We start from the raw sequence: 22,766 nt of genomic DNA, 5'->3' as shown, positions 1-22,766 counted from the left end.
CAGATAAAATACAAACTATATCTGTGTCCAGCTACATACGTCATCATTTCCTTTAACAAGTTAGGTTTATCCTAACAGTCCACCAGCAGATATCTAAAATATCTCCTCTTTAAAATATAAACGCTTATAATTTTTAACAAAATGTTTACATTTCAGCTCAACTGTAAATTGACTAACAGCCCAAAAATATGGACCTGGTCTTAAGAACTGCTGGAATGATAACTCTGTTATTTTCTTCAGCTCAAAATCACTCTACACACACACACACAAATAGAAAAGTAAACCACAATTTAAAAACTGGGAATAATCTGAGGGAAGGACATTATTCACATCTCCTTTCACAAAATGAATAGTAGAAATGATTTGCATATGTACAAGTGCAAAATTCTACTCTGAACGAAAAAAGTTATATTATGAATCATGAGGGTCTGAAAAAATATATTACTCGGGGAAAGTGCATTTCAAGTGATTATGCTGCACTAAATGCACAAAAGAAACAAAAATATGATTTTTTTTTTTTTTATATATTTTAAGTGCAGTACCAGATTCAAACAGCAGAGGCCGCCACCAACCTTCGCTGCTCTTAGCGAGTCTTAAAGGGGCAGGCTGCTTTAATCCCTAACAGAACAGTCTCCAATCGTCGTTATAGCTGTATTATAAACTGGACAAGGAGTTCAGGAATGTTCCTTCCTTTTTCCAAGTCTACTTGTTTTCTTTTTCTTTTCTTTTTTTGCTCAAGCCCTTGAGCTCTGGAAAGTACCTTGGCACAGTCTTAACAGGAACTTTTGCAGGAAAACCCTGGTGACATCAAGAAGCATTATAACACAGAGAGGGTTTTTTTTTTTTTTTTCTATGGCAAAATGATTCATAGCTCATCACGCTTTGACCATTTAAAGAAATAGTTCATCAAAAAAAAATATATATATATATTTTAGTTTACGGACCATAATATCTTTCATTTTTTTGTGTGAACTGTTTACACTTATCTGTACCCCTTATAAAGAAGCCGATTCGAAATAAATCCAGTGATATTTGATGATCTGAAAAACTATTTTTGAACACCAGCTTCACAATGCCTTCCAAAGACTCGAGATGTGCAGTCTCATGATGAATAGCGTAGATTGAAAAAGTCTTGCTTTTTCCAGACTGTGGTCAGTATGTAAGACCTATCCTGGATGTCTGGCCTAAACCACTGGAAAAATCAGAAAACTGAATGAAGATCTGTGCTTTGTTTATCATGCTTGCTGCCTTCCTAAACAACCTTAGAGAACCATGTGACTGATCTGGCGGGTTTGAAACCAGGACCTCCTCACAACTGGACAGAAAAACACTGACCTATACCATATATTGGACACCATCATGTTGTAGGGAGGGATTGCAAAAACTCCCATTCATTTTCTCCATCTCATTCATCGCATTTTCCACCCTCTCTGTCCTCTGATTATTTCCTTTTTCGGTCTCAGTCAGTGAGGACGACCAGCTCTCCCTCACTGCGTTCACCCGCGTCACTCTCCTCCCCTTCGCTGTAGGGCTGTCTGGGCCTCACGGCCTCCCGCATCTCGCTCCCTTGGCCTTTTGGGGGCTCCAGACCCCGGGGAAGGTAGTGCTCCAGGAGGGCAGGGTGCAAAGGCAATGGGGCCCTTGACACCGGTGTGGTCGGGTACTGTCCTTCGCTGGAGGGGTACGGTAGCTGCTGCTCTGATTGGCTGTGGGAATAAACGTCAAACCAAACATCAGGTATTTTACATTACTGATGACTGCATTATTGTAATGGTACGATTCACCGATTTGCATCAACCGATCTGCATTAGCATAAGTTAAAGAGGCGATGTATCAATTAAAAAAGTGTGCATCAGCTTCAAGTTTTTATTTGTAGCGCGATGCATCATTTATAAAATTTTAGAATCTGTAAAAACCAATTTGTTTATTTATAATTAGTAGTAGATGCACTATACTTTTATTATTTAGAAAGTGACCTAAAATTTGTGACCAACATTTTATATGTAGATCAGAGGTAGCGGTATACTTTAATATTTATAACATTTATTTATTTATGAACAGATGAACAGAGACTGTTCGTCACAGAGAGTGCATCACTTTTCAACCCTCGACGGACATCTTGGCAATTAAATCACCATTGGCTAGTACATTTTTTAGTTTACTCTCCAGACTGATGAGATGAGAACAATTTAAAAAGCACTAAGGATTAATGAGCTACTGGATTATGAATATTAATCAGGTGGTGTGCGTTCACTCAAGCTGATTTGCTGAAATTAAAACAGGAACAATAATAGGTGAGTGCGCATTAGTTCCACCTACTACTGGAGAACACAGCAGTTCTTAAACGCTGAAGAGTTCCAAAGGAACACAGTTATTTTGACAACAACAAAGAGTATTGTTTACATGTAGCGCGTCAACTCTCTCTCTCTCGCTCTCTCTCTCTCTCTCCGTGTGTGTGAGACAAAGTGACGACGAGGTGTGCACCTTCACACTAGAGTTTACGGTACATCAAGTACAGGTGCAACGCGCATCCATCGAGACAAACTGAAAAATAACACAGATCGCCTGACGGAGAGTGAAACTCTGAAGTGTTCAGTGAGTGAAAACATATCTTTGCTAAACTTATACTAGCCTCCAACTCACACACTGGCGAGTGTGTTAGCCATTGTCTAGTATTAGACATAATTTACCCACTAGATTGACGATATGCGAGTGATTTACTCGCAATGTAGAGGGTTGCTTTTCACATTCAACACCACAGTGACAGGAGAGGGCACTAAAAACAACAAAATATAATCGCAATAGGCTAAGTTTTGTGCGGTGTTACTTTTGATATTAAACAATGTCTCACAATGTTATCCGTTTTGTACCTACGAGCCAAAAAATAAATAAATACAATTTTCTAGTTTCTGTTTATTTCATTTCAAACTTGAAAAACGTACACAGACCCAAAAGACTGGTGACAGTTTTATTTATGTTCTGAAGTCTGATGATCTGTTGAGTGTGTCAGCAGGCATCACCTTGGAGGGTAAGAAACTCGTTGCTCCTGTCGTCGACTCTTCATCATGGCTTTGTACTCTCCGACCCGCAGTCGTCTACCCTCCACGATACAGGTCCGCTTCGGCCGGGGTTTGTATTTGTAGTCTGGGTAACGTTCCAGATGCTGCCGACTCAGTCTGGCCTGCTCTTCATAGTACGGCTGCTTCTCCTGATTGGACATGGACTTCCACCGGGAACCTAAGGGATGGCAAGAATAACAATATGTAAGATACACTATCATATAACCAAAGGAGTACTACATGTGGGCACCAAAAGAATGTGGACACCTAAACAACACACCCATGTGCTTGATGAGAGCTTGTTTATTTACAGACGGAAATGTTTTGCACTAGATGATCCTGCAAATAATTGCTTGATAGATGATACTGCTATTACAGTAAGAAATTTTATTGCATGGCTGTATATTATATGCACCTGTCAGTAATAATTAAATAATTTAAACCATTTTATTAGGAGGAAGTATCCAAACATTTGGAGCAGGTTTTTCAGTTTTTTTGAGAGTCGTTGAAAGTTGAAATTCCACATCGACCGGGAAGTGAGAGATAAATTAGAGTGAAAGTACAAAGCAGTGCAAAGAAGAAGAAAAACAATTACTGACCTGAAGAATTCATTGAGCTAATACACTACGTTATACATTTTTCACACTGTAAGAATTTGATTTATCGACTTCATACGTGCAATAGCGCTGCCTCTTAAAGTGTGCTCTGGGCTAAAAAGACAGTAAACTGACAGAAACGTAGGTGTGTACTAAAAGGGGCTGCAGGCCATGTTCAGGAGGAAAAGAAAGCCTGAATCAGGAGGGTGTCAGTGTCATCACAATGGAATGGAATGAGAGGGTTTTGCGAAAGGAAAGAACTGAGGAAGGCAGAGGTGCAGCAAGGGATGAGGGGGCTGAAGTTTTGGGTGTTGTTTTCCTGTAACCCCAGGAGCCAGGTGGCTGTTCGTGCTCTAGTGTGACCCCTTTTTAACCTTCAAGACCTTGTGTCCTCCTCTTCATTCCAGGGGGCAATAGCAAGTTGCATGTTTGAAAATATAGACGTGTTTTACAGAGTAACACCTACACTTGTGACTGTAGGATTAGCTGTGAGCATAACAAACTGAACGTTCCCATAACCCCTCAGCCCATCCCAACAATAAACAACTGATCTCAAGAGAGAGATAAAGGGGTAGAGGAGATGAAATAATAATACAACAATGAGGACAATGTTGTCGGAACAGGTGCTTCAGAATCCACAAAGAGGAAGGATTAGAGACATTATAGTCAGCAGAGCATTCGTTGATGGAAAGTATGGTGAAAAATATTTGACAGCAACATTTTTCTTTGACAAGAGGACAATTATGAAAGCACTTTGATGGACAAAGTTAACAATGTGCTTATCTTAAAAATCTATGGGCAGAGTGAAAGACTGAGTACAAAAATTAAATTGTGTAAAATAGAGTTACGTGTCAGATGTGTATCAATCATTTATGTGCATGCCATGCTAATAATTTCTAAATATAACAATCTATTAAAGGTGTACATAAGATTAGGGCCGAGCAATAATAAAAAGTGAAACCATCTTGAGATTAAAAATCTTAAAATTTCAAGAAAAATTTCTAAATAAGTCATTATTTTTTTTTTTAGAAAAAACTTAATACATTTCTAGGATAAAAGTCTAAATAAAATTTTGAGAATCAAGTCATTTAATTAAGAGAAAAGAAGTCACAAAATTTTGAGTAAAAGTCGTTAAATTTCGAGAAAAAAGTTGAAATAAAATGATGAGAATAAACTCATTAAAGTACGAAAAAAAACTAATTTTACGAGAAAATAAGTTGTCCAATTTTGAGAAAAAAATTGAGAATAAACACACTTGTGACAGGTTCATTTCATCTTGTTGGACAGTGTCAAACGGCATCTGTAGTGGCGCAAGTTGGAGAGTAATGTGCAGGGATGTAGCGTGTGATGCGATCGACTGGGTTCGAGTTCGTCCTTAGCCGAACTCGCTTTTCCGATGTGATATGTCATGAGATATGGAAGAAAAGTGAGTTTGGCTAAAGACGGATTCGAACCATAGTCAATCGCATCAAATGCTTTGTTCTGTTTGACTCTGTCCATCGAGACTAAATGAACTTGACTTTAGTCTCTTTATTCTCGAGTCCCTCCTAGAAATGTAACTACTTTTTTCTCGTGATTTAATGAGTTTATTCTCAACATTTTATTTCAACTTTTTTTCTTAAACTAATGATTTTTTTCTCGAAAAATAACAACTTTATTCTTGAAATTTAATACGTTTAATCTCATCATTTTATTTTGACATTTTTATTGAAATTTAACGACTTTAATCTCAAGATGGTTTTATTTTTTAACTATTGCTAAAGGTGACATATGAAAATCTGACTTTTCCAGGTTTTAATTGCTATAATCAGGTCCCCAGTGCATATACCAAACAAAGAAACATGAAAAAGATTAACCCAGTAATTTTTTTTTGTTATGCCGTTTTCTGCAAGCCTCAGAAACAACGAGCACGTCTGATTTCACTTCCCAAGTGATGTTGAAAAGGGATCTCATTTTAATATTACCGCCCCTTAATCTGTAAATTTACACCCACGGTGCTGTCATTGTGTTTGCGCAAACGACGAGTTCTAATGCCATGGTGAAAGTTTGAGCAAAACATGCAAACCGTTCTGTCTTTGGCTGCGGGATCAAAAAACAGTGCATTTCTGCTTCCACAAAAAAATAGGTATTTTCAAAATGATATAATTAATGATCTGTGGGGTATTTTGAGCTTAAAACTTGCTGCTTATTGATAGTAAGTAAGGTTGTGTTTGCAGTAGTTATGTTTAGGTTTAAGGAATGTAGAATATGGTTATGCATTGATATGTGCTAATAAACAGCCAATATCCTTTTAATATGCATTCAACTAGCTGATAGTGAATAGTGTTACCTCATCAAAAGTGTTACCAACTATATTAACAATCAATATCTATCGGTAAAATCTAAAGTTTTTTAAAGCAGCGGCTCTGTTCTCTCTTACCGAGGATCTTGCTGATACTGGAGTTGTGCATGTCAGGGTATGCCTGCAGGATACGTCGTCTTTCATCTTTGGCCCACACCATGAAGGCGTTCATGGGACGTTTGATGTGGCCAGAGGAGGGAGTCCGGGATTCACCAAAGTTACCCACACCAGATATTGCCATCTGCCCTGTTGGGAACAACAAGATTAAAAACAAAACAATCAGTCTAGACACACACAACTTCCTTTTGTTTGACTCCACGCCCTGCAGCCAAATGCAATTACATAGGCAGGTGGCATCTGTGTTTGCTGCATGCTAAAGAGTTATTTTTATTAAATTAGAAACAGTCATAAATTCATATGCATTCATAAGGCAATTGTTTATTTGATCAGAAAAGCACACAAAGCTCAAATTTGTGATCAAGTTGAATTTCTTGGCTAAACCACTATTTCAAAATTAGAAATTTGAACGACTAGTCAACTAAACTGGTAGCCATATATAAGTCGATTGGGATGAGATGATTGGACAGGTCTCTTAGGGGGCGTTTACATAAGACCAAAATGGTTTGCAAAGTAGACAGCATCACCGCAAGAAGCTGTGCAAAACTAATTTAAAGACTTTCCCGTGTGAACAGCTAAAGCACAACATCCTGGGAGTATGCTTATTAATGTATTAAATAAACATAAAACTAAAAACGTGAAAAATTTCTAAGTTGACCCATACATACCCTCAGAGTCACTGCTGAGGTGGTCCTCATTCGTCCGCAGGGACTGTCCATCATCCATCCGGTCTCGAGACGCCTCCTTATAATAAATCAACAGGCAAACAGATTGAAAGACTTATGTTAAAACATATATATAAAAAAACAATCATCAGTGATCAATGCATCCAGCTGGAACAGGAATTGCTTTTTATGTTAGCACCGTTTCTACAGAAGCCGGACAACATTACAAAAGCAACAAACACAAAGAGCTCCAGGGACATTTGTGGTTGTCAAATGTCAAACATTAATTCAAACATTAATGAGTTATATTTATCTCACTTTCAAATTGCTCGGGATTGTTGTCTACGTCTACCTGCATTTTCCAGAGCACGTAAAACAGTTCTACAAGTGTCAAGCTGTAAAAACAGGTTTAAGTGGAATGCTTCAAAACCCCGTTGACAACAAAGGCGAAATCACTGTCATATCTCCCTGCGGTTAAACTGAACTCGAAAGGAGAAACAAAGTGGTTGTCGAAACAGGTGTCTACGGAGACCCGAGGCTGTTCTGCAATCGCCACGTATACAAACGAGTGAACACACAAGTTGCAGTGGGCCTCTAATAACAGCTGTTCTTGGCTGAAAGGGGAATGTACCCCTTGTTTAACCGATATCATGAACCCCTGTAAAACAATATCCATCGCTGACCCTGACCGCCCCTCTTCTCTTGTAACACAGTGGGTGTTCTCAAAGAGAGGCACTTCAAGTGTGAGCCATTAATGGACACTTGCCCCGATGCTTCGGCCTTGACGCAATGACCAATGGTGACAAACAGCGGGCCCCAGGTGCCGTGAGGAACCTTGGAGAACTGGGGTGTGGAGTATCTTGAAAGCGTGTTTGTGTGTGCGCTAAGACGTCAACTCACCAGCCTTGTGTTGTTGTCCCTCTCACGGTCCCTCTCTCGGCCTGTCGGGCCTTGTCCTCCACGCAACAGCTGCTGGGCATCATGAATGGCTTGTGTCACAACATCACCCTCTCCCAAGAAGCCTGAAGAGAGAAAGGGCGAGAGAGAAAGGAAACTTTAGACAAGGTCAAGAGAGACATATTTATCCCTCTCCGTCTTGTGATGCACAAATAAAGCACTTGGCTCGAGCTCAAGTATATGATCCTGTCCCGGATGAGCCCCCTAGTCTTGAGTCCAAAGGCTTAAGACAAACAGTCACGTCTGGTGCTGACACATTCTTAGAGGCTGGTTCGAAGGGGGGAACAGGTTTTCTGAACTGCCGTTAATACTTGGGATAGAAGAGTATTGGCAGAAGGAATAGGGAGGAGAAGGGTACTTTCTAATAGTAGGAGAAGGGTACTTTCTAACAGGGTCATTTTCTCTGAATGTGAACCTCAAGTACTTCCCTCTCAAACAATGCGATGGCAGGAAAACCACAGTGGATGTGTCTGACTCATAAAGAGGTAGAGGTGTTTTCTGACACACCTGACAGCACAACAAAGTTGTGGAACTTGTTATGGAACTGTAATAAAGAAATTTACGGTCACGGTCTAAATCTACTAAACAGTTCTGTGGTTGTTGCAAGATCGGTTGTAACAAAACAAATCTTTGGACTTGTCAAATTAGCTCAAAACACAAAGCATAGCTTCAACCTTCCAAGCAAATTATGTTAAAGTCTGGATGTGTTTAGTGAGGTGTAGTGTCACATACTCAGGCTGAGGGCAGATCGAGGAGGGCTATGCGACAGATCTCTGGGTCGGTACCCTGTCTGCAAGTGGGCCATTTCCAGTGCCTGTGGACTTGGGGTCTTGGGTTTAGCCGTGAGGTTGAGGGGTTGACAGGTATCCTGGAGAACAAAGTCACTATGAGATACACTAATGGATACAACAAAGTGAGATGACCTGCAAAACAACGTAAGGAAAGGGTACCTGGCGAAAGACTGTGCTACTGGACCTTTTGACTTGGGCGGAGTGTGGATTAGGCAGCAACGGCATAGGATACTCCACTAAAAACAAAGAAAGTTAAATTCAGAAGACTGAAACTTGAAGGATTTACAAAAATAAATGGTCAGTCAACATGCTAGAGATCTACTACCCAACCCAAGCCCAATGGGACTTGGCCAACTATTAGGTTTTAGGCTAGGTTCAGGTCAATATTTCTATGTCTAACTTCAAGGTAAAAACTTCCCAAAGTGTTTATCGCCTGAGAACATCTCTAATATAGCTGAATAAAGTCTTTGAGCTCAGATTCACTTGAGTCCTTAGTCCTCTACTCCAGGTTTAATTACAAAGGTGGCTCAACTGTGTTAGCCGACTAGCTCATACACTTGTTCTATTGTTCCCTGTTCGTTTCTACCCTTCATCTTCTAAGGGACAAGAGTACATGCATACAGGCATCAGAGTTGTGCGTTCACAAGAGTCTTTTAACCAAGCGAGGACACAGTGCCATACATTACAGATGTCAATGCAAATAACCCGCTCTGTATTTTACCAGATCAATATACACTCTAAATCAATGGCCAACCCTGAGCTGTTCTTCAGTGCATGTGCAAGAAATTCACTCAGGCAGTCCGTTCAATTATTCTTTCTTTCTGAAGCGCTTTCTAAGTGGACCAAAGACATGAGCAAAGCCATCAATTCATGCAATAACCACTTACATTACAGAACAGACCTTCAGACGAACATGCATTAAGAGAAGGAAACAATTATTTTGCAGGTCATACATTTCTAGAAAAGCAAGTATTAAATCTTTCAATTCAGCTTTGCTCCAGTCTACTTATTATCTAAAAATACAAACGACTTCTGATAAGCGTATGCTTGAAAAGAGCAAGAGCAAACAAGTTTTTCAAATAACCAACAAAGCATAATATTTGAAGTAAATTATTCAGCGATTTTTTGACAGATGCTGTTCGATCCATCTGAAGTTTGTAAAAGCAAACTGTTGCTCAATATGCCTATAGGTAGGTCTTTCATGCCTGTATCAAGATGTGCGAAAAATTCACTGCATCGGGTGAAGGAAGGGGATTTGAGGAAATTACCGAGGGTTTAGTGAAGCTCACCTGGTTTGCAGGGAATGGGCTGCAGAGGCAAACCCATCTGGGCTTCAGAGGTGACTGGCATCGGTTGGGCATTGGGATGAAAGGCAGGGATCATAACATATGGCATGTTTACCTGCTGGGTCAAAGGTCACAGAGAACACCTTAAAGGAATAGTTCACCCAAAGAAAAGCTGATTAAGGGGCCGTTCACATATCGCGTCTTTTGTGCGCGCAAGTTCGTTATTTTCCGCGCGGTATGCACGCTTATAATGGAAGCGACGCGGTCGCGATGCGCACACGGTACGAGGCACCTGTTTTTTCCAGGCGCGTCCTCACTGCATCGAGTTAAAAACATTTCAACTTTTCAGAATGCCGCAAGCGCACCACGGGTCATGTGACAAGAACTAACCAATCAGCTTCATCCTTTCCCGTAACAACTCAGCCAAAATGAAGGAACAGCTGATCATAGTTGTATATGGATTGCAATTTTGAAATAAATTTAGTAGCAGAGCTACTGCAAGTATTTTTAGTGCGGCAAATCCATTTATCCTTTGCTGAAATTTCTGCGTCTTCATGGAGAGAACGCATCATGGTTGCTTAGCAAAGGCAGATGCATCAGGAGCGCTTCTGCCCGAGTGCTTTGGAAAGAAGTAGAAAGCGGCACGCCTAGCGTTTTCCACACCTTTTAGGCCCGATATTTGAATGGCCCCTTAATCCTTTTAGGTGAACTATTCCTTTATGATCTTAAGATGGGTCCCAATTCATACATTGGAATAAACTGCAAGATTTTAAATCATGATATTCAGCCTCACCTGAATTTGCTGCTGCAGTAAGTTGATTTTATGTTGCTGCTGTATCAACTGTTGCTGCTGTTTGGCAATCTAAACAAACAACCAGAATTTAGAAACCAAACTAACTCCCATATTGATGTATGTGATTTCATTTGACACTGCTTTTTCTTAATTTTCTTTAAAAAAAATTCACGCTTCAAATAAAAGTGTTTACACACCTGTTCTTGCTGCTGCCTTGCCAGCTCCATCTGTTGCTGCTGTTTCTCCAGCAGCAGAGCGGCCATGTTCCTCTGCTCAGAATGAGCTCCTAGCAGCTGCTCTCGCAGACCAGAGAGCTGGTTTATCATCAACAACAACTGAAGCTCCTTCTCTGCCAGACTCTCTGGGGTTCCTGTAAACACATACGCACACATGCTGGTGGTCAGGCAGAAGGTGTCAGTGAAACACAAATGTGAGATGATCCACAATGGAACACATAGAAACAACACTATATGGTTGCTCTATTTTGGTGATTTGCTTGACAAAGTGTGTGTATGTGCAGTATAAAGACAAATTTACCTTTTAGGTTAACACTGCCATGAAGACCCTTCCCAAGGAACTTTTCTTTCCAGTCCGTATTGAGAAGTTTTTCAATAGTAGGCATCACTAAAAAATAAAATAAAACAAAATAATAATAAAAAGAGGAGGAACAGATATAATTTAAAAAATATAATTATATATATATATATATATACACACACACACACACACACACACACATATATATATATATATATATATAATTATTAATTAGTAAATAAAGAGAGAAAGAGAGAATTTTACTTATAATTTAATATATCTAACAATCTACAATATATATTTATACTCAAACATAATGAAGCACCTTAGACAAAGAGTAGCATAATAGAGAAGCAAATAAAGAAAAAAAAATTTCATCTCGAAGAGTGAAACAATGTACTGGAAATCCTTGAGCTAAAACCCCCAGTTACACCAAAAAAAAAAAAAAAAATTAATATAATGTGTGAAAACAAAAGGAAAGCCTTTTGAGGAAAACACTCGAGGACTAAGAGGCTTCACAGAACTTAGCAAAATAGGAAATTGGATCATCTCAATGAAGAGTGCATTAAAAGCAATGGCATTCTAATTGCTGACACACACATGGACAAACCACTTGCATGGGTTTCCATCAAAATTAAAACTTTCAAAAACCTCTTTACTCTCAAACAGCCGCCTTGAAACATTGGAACACAATGAATGCCATGGACCAAGTGCGAATATGCTAATTAGCACTCCGTGAAGACCTTTTTTTTTCTTTTTCTTTTTTGTGAAGGAACCGTTTACTTGGAACTAAGGAACTTACCCTCACTGACATTAGGCTTGCTGTCATTCTTATCATGAGCTCTACTGCCTCCATCTTGACTGGCAGGTGTGTATGATCGCACTGGGTCTTTACTGGGAGAGCTCGCCTAAAAAACACAGGAACCATGAGGTTAATTACTCGCTACAGAAATCCTATATCTCATAAAAACAATTGGGGAACAAAACAATTATTTTCATTTATAAAACAAACAACTTAAAATTCATAAACACTTCATACCAAAGGCGATTGTGCATTAGGGGGCGCTGACTTCTCAGAGTCGTCTCTGTCGGACAGCTGCCGACCTGACCAATCACTGACTGGAGAGGACTGCTGGGATTCTCGGCGGACGACTCTTCCTCCCGATTCGTCGTCTTCAAGCTTGATACCAACACCCATCATGGTCACATTGCCCTTGGCGTGGGGATGTACAGTAGGTGGACTGGGCTCACACATTCTACAAAACCAAACCATTCAGACAATTAGAAAATTAAAATCAGAATTAATTAGTCCATCTTAATCTAGAAATCACCATATCATATACATCATATACAGGTGCTCTGGAGCATCCAATCAATTCCCATCCTACACACCTTCTCATTAAATATTCTGTTTCATGAAGAAATACGTCACATTACAGAAGCAAAATGCCTTGGGTACATTAGCATTTCAGCAAGAAGAGACCACATAAGACTGCATTACTAACAAGGGTATTCCAGTTTTGTACAGCTACTGTCTGGGAAGAACAGAAAGACCACAGGAAAAAAAAAAAAAAACAACAACAGCTGACTGCTTTGCATAAGGAACAGAAGGGTTTTTGTAGAGCCCAGACACAGGCCGCCCCATTCAAATTCTTTGACCAAAGCCACTTTTTCAGGGTCTCTGGGGCCCAGGAGCCGTTCGGTGTTGGGAGAGGATATTTGCGCTTGTTTGTGTTGTGTGTGCGTGCATCCTAAGTTGTTCGAGTCTGTCAACACACTGTCAGAAAACAGATGCAAGACTCTAGTGTGCTCATCAAGTATCTGGCCGTCTCAAGTAGCACGGCAAAGCCTTCTGCAATGAAGGACAAGAGGAGGAGAGAGATGGACGGAATGAAGGAAAGAAAGAGAAGGCGATTTTTAAAATTAGCCGAAGTCTATAAACACCTCTCCTCCTTTGCTCTGCATGACAAAAGAAACACAAGACAACCCAAAGAAAACAAACACGACGGAAAATGCATCTCTCCTTTTGTGTTTCAATCACTAGCTCTCGGTGTATATACATGTGTATATATATATATATATATATATATATATATATATATATATATATATATATATATATATATATCTCAAGAATGGCTATTGTTATAGAGAAAGAACAAAGGAAGTTTAAACAATGGGCATGACATGGACAAAAGCAATAGGCTGCAGGAAACACAGCGGTATAACAATACAAACGGAATGTGCCGATGGTCCGTGGCAGAAAAAAGAAAAAGAAAAAAAAAGAAAAAGCGGAACACTCACTGGGCCGATTCCAGTTCCTCCTGTACTTTTTCATCCACTCGGAAAACACAAAAGCCGCCTGTGCATTTACATTAAAACACAAGAATAAAGTTGAACACTCAAATGTTTTCAGTTAAGCGGAGCAACGTGGTTGAATTGTTTGAAGAAGAGAATTCAATGGAACAATCTGTTTTTTCAAAGTAGTGATTTGCCAATCTAGAAGGGTAGTTTGGGTAAAAGGAGTGACATCGTTTTCTGTTCTGACGTAGTTGCCTGACCTACAAGCAAACAAAGTTTTGTCTATAAAAATACAGGAATTTCATTTGGGTGTGAAGAGGTGCCACAAACTAAAACTTTGGATAGTCACTGGCAGTCGTCAAACTCGTTTCAAGTCACTCTTTCACTACAAAACCGTCGGTGTGAACTGCAAACTTGATACGGTCTTCCCAAAATCAGATTTAGATACCAAGGACAAGACCCCCTCCTTTCCCTGGGAACCGAGTGCACTCAAGAAAGATCCTGCCACCATTGGTGCATTATAAATAAACACTTGCGAGGAGTCTGCGCTATTAAGTTCCTATTGTGACGAGGCTAAAATTATTTCTGTTCCCCCAGTTGAGGAGCGCTGATCCACAAACCAGGTGCAGGAAGTGTGAATTTGTCAGCTCCTTCCAAGTGCACTTGTAGTTCTAGAGATATTCCGGCTATTTGCTTGGAGGGATTTGACTGTCAAAAAATGGCACAGCCTCAAGCTCTAAACGGACTTGTAAAGATTAATTTTAGAGCAAAGCTTCTCCACACTCATCGTTTACAAGTGTTAAAGAATGTTGCATCATAAAAAATAAAACTAAAATAAAAACAACAGTTGGATGGGTAAATCCTAAGAGCTGAGATTGACGCAAAATGGCACGATATCACATTTTGCAACTTTATGTAGCATAGTGGTCTTAAATAGTAAATAACTTTTTTAACTTCAATAAACTCCTAATTTGCTGTTTATTAATAGTTAGTAAGGTAGTTGTTAAGTGTAGATATAAGGCAGGATTAAGGGATCTAAAGAATAAGGCATACATATGTGCTTTAGACAATATGCAATTAAAAGGCATGCTAATAAGCAACTGGTTAATAGTGAGAACTGGTGCTTAAATTAAAGTGCTATCAGGATTTCTATACTCAAAAACAGGTTTCCGTAAAGAATTAATCAGATTTTAAAAAGGAAAGAGAACACACAAACACACACACACACACACACTCACACAAAAGGTCTGTACTAACAGCATTGTTCTTAATCCTCTTTAATCTTTGCTCCAAGCAAAACGTGAATGTGTCATAACTTGGTGATAGCGATAAGACATATAATGGCAAGCTCTTATGTCAGCGCATGCAAAACAAGCCAAAGGAATCAACAATATGATTGATGGTAACTGCCAAGAGAAGTCGCCTGTAGTTTGTTCTTACCTGTTGCTCGGATGTGGAGCCATGAAACGTATTCCCAAAGAGCTCTGACTGACTAAGATAACATCAGCCTCCAGGTTCTTTGCTTTTGAGCTAAAACATCTCTGAAATAAAATACTTCCCACGGTTGGGGGCACGCGAGACAAAAGCTTAAGTTGCCTTACAAGTCGCAACGCGTCACGGCCTCACATTCTGTCCCGCGCTCCTCTGATGCAAATATGAGTTTTCTTTGTTGTTTCGAACTCTCCCTTTCCTTGTGATGATCCTGAAGTGGTTAATTTCCGCATCGTGACAAGCCAGGCTTGTCAAAAATTGTCAATAACACAAACAAAACTGTCAGGAGTGCCAAAAACAAGCCTATGCGTGCAAATACATTATTTTACCGACATCTAAGCGAACAGAAGACTCAAAGTGACACAACACCAGTTTGAACTTTAAGTCCAAAGACTCTTTTTTTTTTTTTTGCTTTTTAACACCCTAAATCATTGCACTTGCCAAATAGAGGCACGTAACAATTAGACACGTTCTAACTTTACAAACACCTGTTGTAAACCAGCACTCGAGACGTTGTGAGAATGCAGCAGACCCCATTGGATGATGGTGGGTTTCAATTAAGACAAAACACAGCTAAAAGCAGAAGTGTTTGTAAGCTTCATGCGACGCAAAGTCCAATCAGCTGTTGAAACCGAACGACAGCAGCTTCCAAACCCACCTGCCAGTAACTGTACTCTTAAAGATTCAAAGCCTTGACCTACACAAACGGTCTACCAACCTCAAGAGCATCTGGTAAGTTTTCATTGTCTTCTGGCTGTCTCTTGGAAACCGCTCCACTTGCCAGTGTGGAAGTCTGAAGTAGCAACTCATCTTGTTATATGGAAGACAGTGGACACCCCCTTAGAAAAACTGTCCAGTGACCTGCCAGGAATAGAGAAGAGAGCTGGTGCTCTCAATGCAGGATGCGCAAAACTGCGGCCACAAAAGTATGCCCTATAGCGAAGGCAAACAGTAGCATTTGCATGCCGTTTGCCTCTGTTATAACTTTCCACTGAGTACTTTACACAGATAGGGATTTGATAACATTGTGAAAGTGAAAAAGGAGAAGAGTATCCAGGAATAAACATGGCCCAAACGAAAATCAGATGGATAAATACAGAACATTTTGTTTGCGTTTTGATTTGACTGCTGATGACATTTACTTTTGCCGTATGTATATAAAAAAAATACATATCTACTAATGCTATATATGCTAAAAATAGATAGAAAAACTATCCTATGGAAATTGTTTAAATAACGCTTTCATTTCGATGAACCCAAGACCAACAAAAAATGTAATACAGTATGTAACATCTAAAACATACTCTGGAAGAACAATGGTACTAATTAATTCTTTCAGACCAATAATTATAGGGTGTGGGTTATTCAATGCCTTAAACAATTGTTCATGCACAAGCATTACAAACTATTGAAGAAACGCCTTAAAACTAATCACTTAGTAATCATAGTAAAAACAAAAATTATTTGGCATTTACGTCATAGGAAATATTACAATGCAACTTTTACGATGATCGTTCACAATCACAATCAAATTGTTGAGTTTGCCAAGAACACAGATGAACAGTAGCGTGCAAATCCTAAGTGTCTAAAAAAGCAAAAACAAAGTAGTTTTTGTAAACTTTGTGGCAAGCTAGTAGTCAAAACTCATTTCCTACAACATACAATACAGACTCTAACTTCAAAAACAGGCAAATGTGTTTTCATTAAGTATTGATCAATGAGCTTTGTGTAATAAGAGCTCTTTTTTTTGATGGATTTTCCTCTTCCGTGCAGGGGACAGCCCCAGATAGTCCCCGCCTAAACTCACCGGTCTCAATGTTTTGAATGCAGGAAAGGAAAAAAACAATGCAAATCAACAAGGTTTACACACGGAGTGTAGAAACCACAAGGACACATGGATTCACAACCAAAGATGCATTAGTTTGTGACGAGTTGAATATTGTTTCCGGGTACCGTTTCAATTGGAAATACTACCTCGGTGTCCGTTTATGAGTACTATACATTTACAGCATGCTTTTAAGCTAAGCTTAACTCGTGATTTATGATACGGACTCCAGACTCATAGTTTCCATTATGGAAATTTTTTACAAATTCAGGAAAAAAAATGAAAGATCAAGATTATGGATTTTTAGTAGTAACAGTGTAGGTGTACGTTAGCACCATTTGTTGTTTGCTTTTGGGATCTGATTGTTTGCATTTGGTCCCGGAAATTGTGACATCTGAATTTTGTGACCTATACATCCATGTTTGATTTGAATATAGATTCAAACCTTCTATAAATCTTCCTGGAAATTAGGGGGGGAAAAGAAAAAAGTTATTACAAGTATTTCGTCAATGTAATTTTTTTATTTTATATTTTTAATTATTATTAAATAAATTTGTAGCTTAATTTTTGGAAATCATTTGCTGGACATGACTAACAAAATAAGCAACTAAATCAAAAGTTAGACAAAAGTGAATGCATGCTCAAGATAAAATGCAACTTAATTTTACTGAATATTACATTGAAAGTAATTTCCAAATCAATAAAACTGTAATTCTGACACATTAAGCTAATTTTAAGTATACTTAAGATCACACACATACACACACACACACACACACAAAATGCAAGCTTTGAACTTTGCCTTAACAGTTTTGACCAAAACATCGAAACTGCTCAAAATGTCAATGTTTTTAAACAACACATCATTTAATTGAGATGAGTCGGAAAAAAAAGTCAATCAATTCTTTGCACGTGATGCATGTAAATGAATTAAGATAGCCTATTTTTTAGTCCACGGGGTCAAAAGTGCTCAAAGCTGAAGCAGTAGCCTCACATATTTCCCATAAATCAGCATGGTACATCAAAACACACATTGTCCGTGACTTTTTCCAGTCGACTTTGTCTTTTTCCACAACAAAAGCAGCTCTAAAGACCAGAATTTTGGGCTCATGTTCTTTTGAGATCTTCTAAATAAGACATATAAATGGGATGATGGTACAACCACGCTCTGGACACAAAAGAGGGGGAGAGGAGAAAGAAAGGAGAGTGGGTCGCCGCCGTTTTTTCCTCCTTGTGCTTTTGAGAAACGTAGGTTAAAAAGCAGCCTCTTTCATTGTGCCTCTCTGGGCTAAAACAGTCCGGTTATTGTGGCGCCAAGTGAAAGGCTAGTGTGGCATTTATCTGAGAGACAAGAGGAGGGGGCAATGAAAGGAGGCCGAGTACAAAACACACTTGGAATAAAGAAATATAACAAGAGAAAGGGAATAAAAGATGTTAGTGAAGGGCCCCCTTTGCGAAAAAAGGCACACAAAAAAATGTCCGCCACCCCCTTCAGGCAAAGAAAGACAAAGGCAAAATACATTAAAACGTGCTTTTTTCTAAGCCTGGCACACTTTTATATCCAATCTCGATTCAATCTCAACCCTTTCCATTTGTTTTATAGAAGTGTACGAGAGCAACGCAGTTTGCGCGCATCCATTAGACGTGTTTTCCAGCGCTAGAGATCATAACGTCAGATCCAGAAGGCTCTGGGTCTTGCAGGCGCGTCCGTGAATGACTGCAGGTCTCTGAAATGAGTTAGGGGTCTATCTTCTATGTGGTTGTCATGGAGACCGGACCGGGCTGGTTTGTGCTACGAGGAGCACAACAGGTAATTCAACCTGCACCCACAGGTCATAGTCTCGAGGTCAAAGATGTGCCGGGAAGCAGCGGGTGTTGACCATAACATCATAGTGTTTGAATTGTCTGAATGATTTAGGACAATCCACTGATCTTAAAAAGGCATCTTAAAATGATAGTTCACCCATAATACACCCACCCTCATGAAGGAGATATTTTGTACAATGTCCAAGTGATCTTGGTCCAAAAATGATTTTATAAAAAGCAGTTAAAGTAGTTAATATGATTTAAGTCCTATATTTGAAGCATCATACGTAAAAGGATTTTTGGAATACATTTCATAAGTAAATACTGTTTCTGTCTTTCTGCTTCAAAATTTCCTTTTTGAAAAAAAAATTGAAAAAATTTCAAAGTTTCCTTTTGTTTGCAATTACACGCTTAACCTGTTGTTTTTAGAGTCAAATGCATGCATTTATAATTGATTTACAAGAACAGTTGACAATTTTTTTTACATTTTGTTCTAATTTACTCCCAAAAAATGTATTTGCCTATCTTTAATTATGTGTGAAATTAATTAGCAATTTCTCGGTAAATACTACACCGTTTTTTTTTTTTTTTTTTTTCAGTGTGTGTAAAACAAACTTAAATCGTATTCGTTATTTATTGTAAATCACCTCCTCTGCCTCGCTAGACTGAAAAAATAATTTGAAAAATTGCTAATTTATTATTTCACAATAATTTCGAAAGGAATGCAAGTAACATTGAATGCAAAAATTTTGAAGCAGAAAGTCTGAAATAATATTTAATTTTCAACCAGAAACTGATAGTTAATTTCACAATTAATTACAAAAGATATGCAAGTAACACATTGAATTAAATATGACATTTTGAAGTAGAAAGACTGAAATAGTATTTTACTGTAAATCATACTCCAATAATCTTTCTTTTATCTAAATCTTATGAATTTTTTTTTTTCGTGTATCAAAACTAGCTACTTAATATGTTTCTCACACAAAACTACGGAAAACATGAAGGTGAGTAAATAATAAAAAAAAGCTTCAAAATCAAGCTAAAATTAGGCAGGACCTCAAATGTTTTTCTCCGTCATGTTACCACATTCAAACGGGGCAGATCGTGGAGCTCCATCGCTCACAACACGAGGACCCAGACAGGAAGAGAAGACGAAACCTTCACCTTTCAGGACATCCTGAGACCCTGCGCCTCGCTCCCTCCCTCCCCACCCCGCCGGCCACTTTACCGGTACAGGACGGAGCACGTGGGCTCCTGCTGTCAAAAACAGGATACACACTCACCGCAAGGCTGAGAAACAACGGTTAATAGAGAAACAAGGGTGGGAAAAGGAGGCGTGATGCAGGAAGTCCGAAGGATATGATGGAATTGTAGAAGGATTTGAGATCTTGTGCAAGAAAATCCATCCATCAAGTTTACTTCATCTTTTAAAATGTTTTCTCCATGAGCTACTCAACTACACCTTAAGAATATTTCACCCAAAAATGTTTTTTTCTAACCCTCATGGTGCTTTTCTTGCATTTTGGAAGCTTTGGAGGCAGATGTGGACATTACAAACTGTTTTTGTACTGAAAGGAGCTGCATTGGTGACTTTGGTTTTATAGTAAACAGGGACAAAATGTCGTTTTTTGTGAACTATTCTTCTAAATCAACTCTAAAAGCAAGAGCTGCATGCCTTGGACTCCAAGAAACCTGAACGAGAGGGAAAAGAACCGGGGTCAAACGCAAACAATCTCCAATCATTTATAAGAGCGGTGCACAAACAAGGCAGAACGAATGCAGCATGGAAAAGAGTGACTGGAAAAAGTGTCTCTGCTAACAAATGTTGAGCTTGTATTTAAAAGCCACATCAGTATGCAGTATCACACTCTCTGATAACATCTCAAGAGATGCTCTTCAAACATCTCGCACAAGTAGAGGCGAGAAATACACACACTTCCACTAACATACAAACACAACCCCCCATTTCTACAAAACCTACCCACATTCTGGAATCAAGCCCTAACTTTAATTATAACATTATGTCAGCAGTAAAAAAACATTTGCAAGGTTTTTTTTTATTATATATACATTTCTTTCAACCTGATGTTGAAGCAATGCCATGCAGTCGCTCTTCCATAAACAAATACAAACTTTTAAGAAAGTCTTAAACTTTTATATTTAAAACCCATCCTGAAAAAAAAAGTGATTCAACTGTAGAGAGGTGATATTTGTCAGCTATTACGTACAGTGGCATAAATTGACGACTTTTCTGGCAAAGGCGCTTCCCCCACGCTTTCACTACATTAAATTGCTTTCTCTGTAAGTTCGAAATGATACATTTCTGTGGTTCCACGTTAGCGATGAGTCAACTGGGAATGTGAGAAGGAACTAATCATGTTATTTCTCTTTCATTGAAAAGCTCAGGTGTCAGACAACGTGGTTAAAAAAAAGTTGTCAGAGAATCTGACAAGACATGAATAAGCAATTGAACCATTTTTAAATCAGTTTTTAATGTTTGTGGTCTAACTGCAATAAAAATAAAAAATTGTCAAGTCATATATAAAAAAAAAAAAACGTACTCTTCTCTTACGTATTCTTACTCTCCCTTTCTATTCTTTCTCCAAACTAATCCAAAGCCCGTAAACAGAGAAGGATACTATAACTCTCTTTTTACCAACAACAACACCAAAAAAAATAATAATTTGTTATGTGAAATGGTGCATAATAAGATAAAGGAAAATCCTAAAGGCATAAACCTGAATGTTTTTCTCAGAGCTAAAATTTCAAGCAACTACCCTATGCGAACCTCAAAATAACTGTCATTATACGAGTTCCCCAGTACAATCTGTGGAGCGTTTGTTTGAGCGCGAATTAATATATAACAATCCTTGATTAATTTGTAAAGAAACAAATCATGAGGCTACGGCGGTCTATTAAAATATCAACCCGCAGGAACACTACGCTGTTTTCTCAAAAGTCACAGCGGAGGCCGGTGCAGTTCATGCAAATAACTGCAGGACTATTTCCTGGTCATATTCATTACAACTGAAAGCGGCCTTACTGTATTAGAATGACAGTTTATCCGACTGCGAGTGAACATAGCAAGGCATTTGTATTTTTACACATGACAAACAAACAAATGAAGCCCACACAAATCTGTTGACAATATTTGCACTGACGTTATTATTCAGATAAATGTAAATGATCAAACAGAATAGAATATCACATTTAGTGTGGCTTTTTATATTTCTAGTGCAAGACATAATAATCAATTATTTACATATTAATTATTATTTAAATATTTCTGAAGGAGTGATAAGTGATTATACAGTGATAAGATAGGGAGGAAATATTTTCTTGCATTATTTCTAAACTCCCCGATTTAAAAACATCCTTTATTTACTGGTTTTAATTCAACCTGAATTAGCCACAAGAGTATTTCTGAATGACGTTTTACTATATTTTCCATAATCTAGAACCTATAAACTAGACCCATGGGAACATTTCCGTCACATGAAAAAGATCTGAATGGTGTCGTTTGTTTGCCTTTCTTTGTCCCTTTTCAGTTTCTTTTCATTCAGCACAATTCTTCCCCTAATTTAAACAATTATACATAAAGGGCATAAATCCACCCTGCAATTTGCCCCTGAAACTTTTATGTGAAAACCTTTGTTTAAGCTCACACCCAAACCAGCATATTCAGTCCAAATCAAAGTCATGTTGAAGCTTGCATCACATGAAACTTCACCTTTTCCCCCTCACACACTTTAATAAATCTGAGAACATGGTGCAGAACAAACACACATGCTACATAAATTCAAAAGTCCAGTCGCAGCATGAAGGAACAAACCTGTTTGGTCATTACTCAACTCAAAAAAATAAGTTTTTGATGTAATGTTAATATATAATATAATATAATATAATATAATATAACAGGCTCAAAAATAATACTGCAGCATAAATGTCCCGCCAAAATTAAATAAAGATGCATAGAAAATTATATTGTTTTACCATTGCATAAATGATTATAATATGCAATATAACCTCCAAAGCACTAAAAGCAATTAAAACGCATAAAAGCCAAAGTATATTTATATGAAAAATAAAACTTAAACTTAATGCAAAACAATCTGAAGACAAAGCAAGCAAAGTTGCAAAACAAGTCTTACCTAAGGTGGCGGAGTTTACGGTTATGACAAAAGCAAGAGAGCGATGC

The 22,766-nt window shown here is 38.4% G+C and overlaps 1 protein-coding gene across 5 annotated transcripts in view; it reads right to left on the bottom strand.

Annotated features, from left to right (window-relative positions):
* Window positions 1-223: 223 nt before the first annotated feature.
* The window catches only part of sox13 (SRY-box transcription factor 13), a 26,639-nt gene continuing 4,096 nt past the window's right edge, over window positions 224-22,766 (bottom strand). Inside the window, exons 1-14 of one of the 5 annotated variants that reach the window (XM_026275070.1) lie at window positions 22,720-22,766; window positions 12,182-12,398; window positions 11,945-12,050; window positions 11,143-11,229; window positions 10,803-10,975; window positions 10,606-10,674; window positions 9,816-9,930; window positions 8,686-8,762; window positions 8,468-8,603; window positions 7,679-7,800; window positions 6,782-6,869; window positions 6,075-6,242; window positions 3,021-3,237; window positions 224-1,706 (exon numbers count right to left, since the gene is read on the bottom strand). The exon at window positions 22,720-22,766 is cut by the window's right edge and continues 60 nt beyond it. In XM_026275070.1, coding sequence (XP_026130855.1) covers window positions 1,460-1,706; window positions 3,021-3,237; window positions 6,075-6,242; window positions 6,782-6,869; window positions 7,679-7,800; window positions 8,468-8,603; window positions 8,686-8,762; window positions 9,816-9,930; window positions 10,606-10,674; window positions 10,803-10,975; window positions 11,143-11,229; window positions 11,945-12,050; window positions 12,182-12,397 — 1,821 coding nt within the window. In that variant the 5' untranslated portion in view covers window position 12,398; window positions 22,720-22,766 and the 3' untranslated portion in view covers window positions 224-1,459. Of the gene's footprint in view, window positions 1,707-3,020; window positions 3,238-6,074; window positions 6,243-6,781; window positions 6,870-7,678; window positions 7,801-8,467; window positions 8,604-8,685; window positions 8,763-9,815; window positions 9,931-10,605; window positions 10,675-10,802; window positions 10,976-11,142; window positions 11,230-11,944; window positions 12,051-12,181; window positions 12,399-14,883; window positions 15,573-15,652; window positions 15,892-22,719 lie in introns of those variants that run through there. The other 4 variants (XM_026275065.1, XM_026275066.1, XM_026275067.1 and 1 more) reach the window with 4 other exon arrangements.

Source organism: Carassius auratus, chromosome 11, assembly GCF_003368295.1.
Source record: "Carassius auratus strain Wakin chromosome 11, ASM336829v1, whole genome shotgun sequence".
In the NCBI taxonomy this organism is placed as follows: Eukaryota; Metazoa; Chordata; class Actinopteri; order Cypriniformes; family Cyprinidae; genus Carassius; species Carassius auratus.
This window is presented reverse-complemented; position numbering and strand designations above follow the sequence as displayed.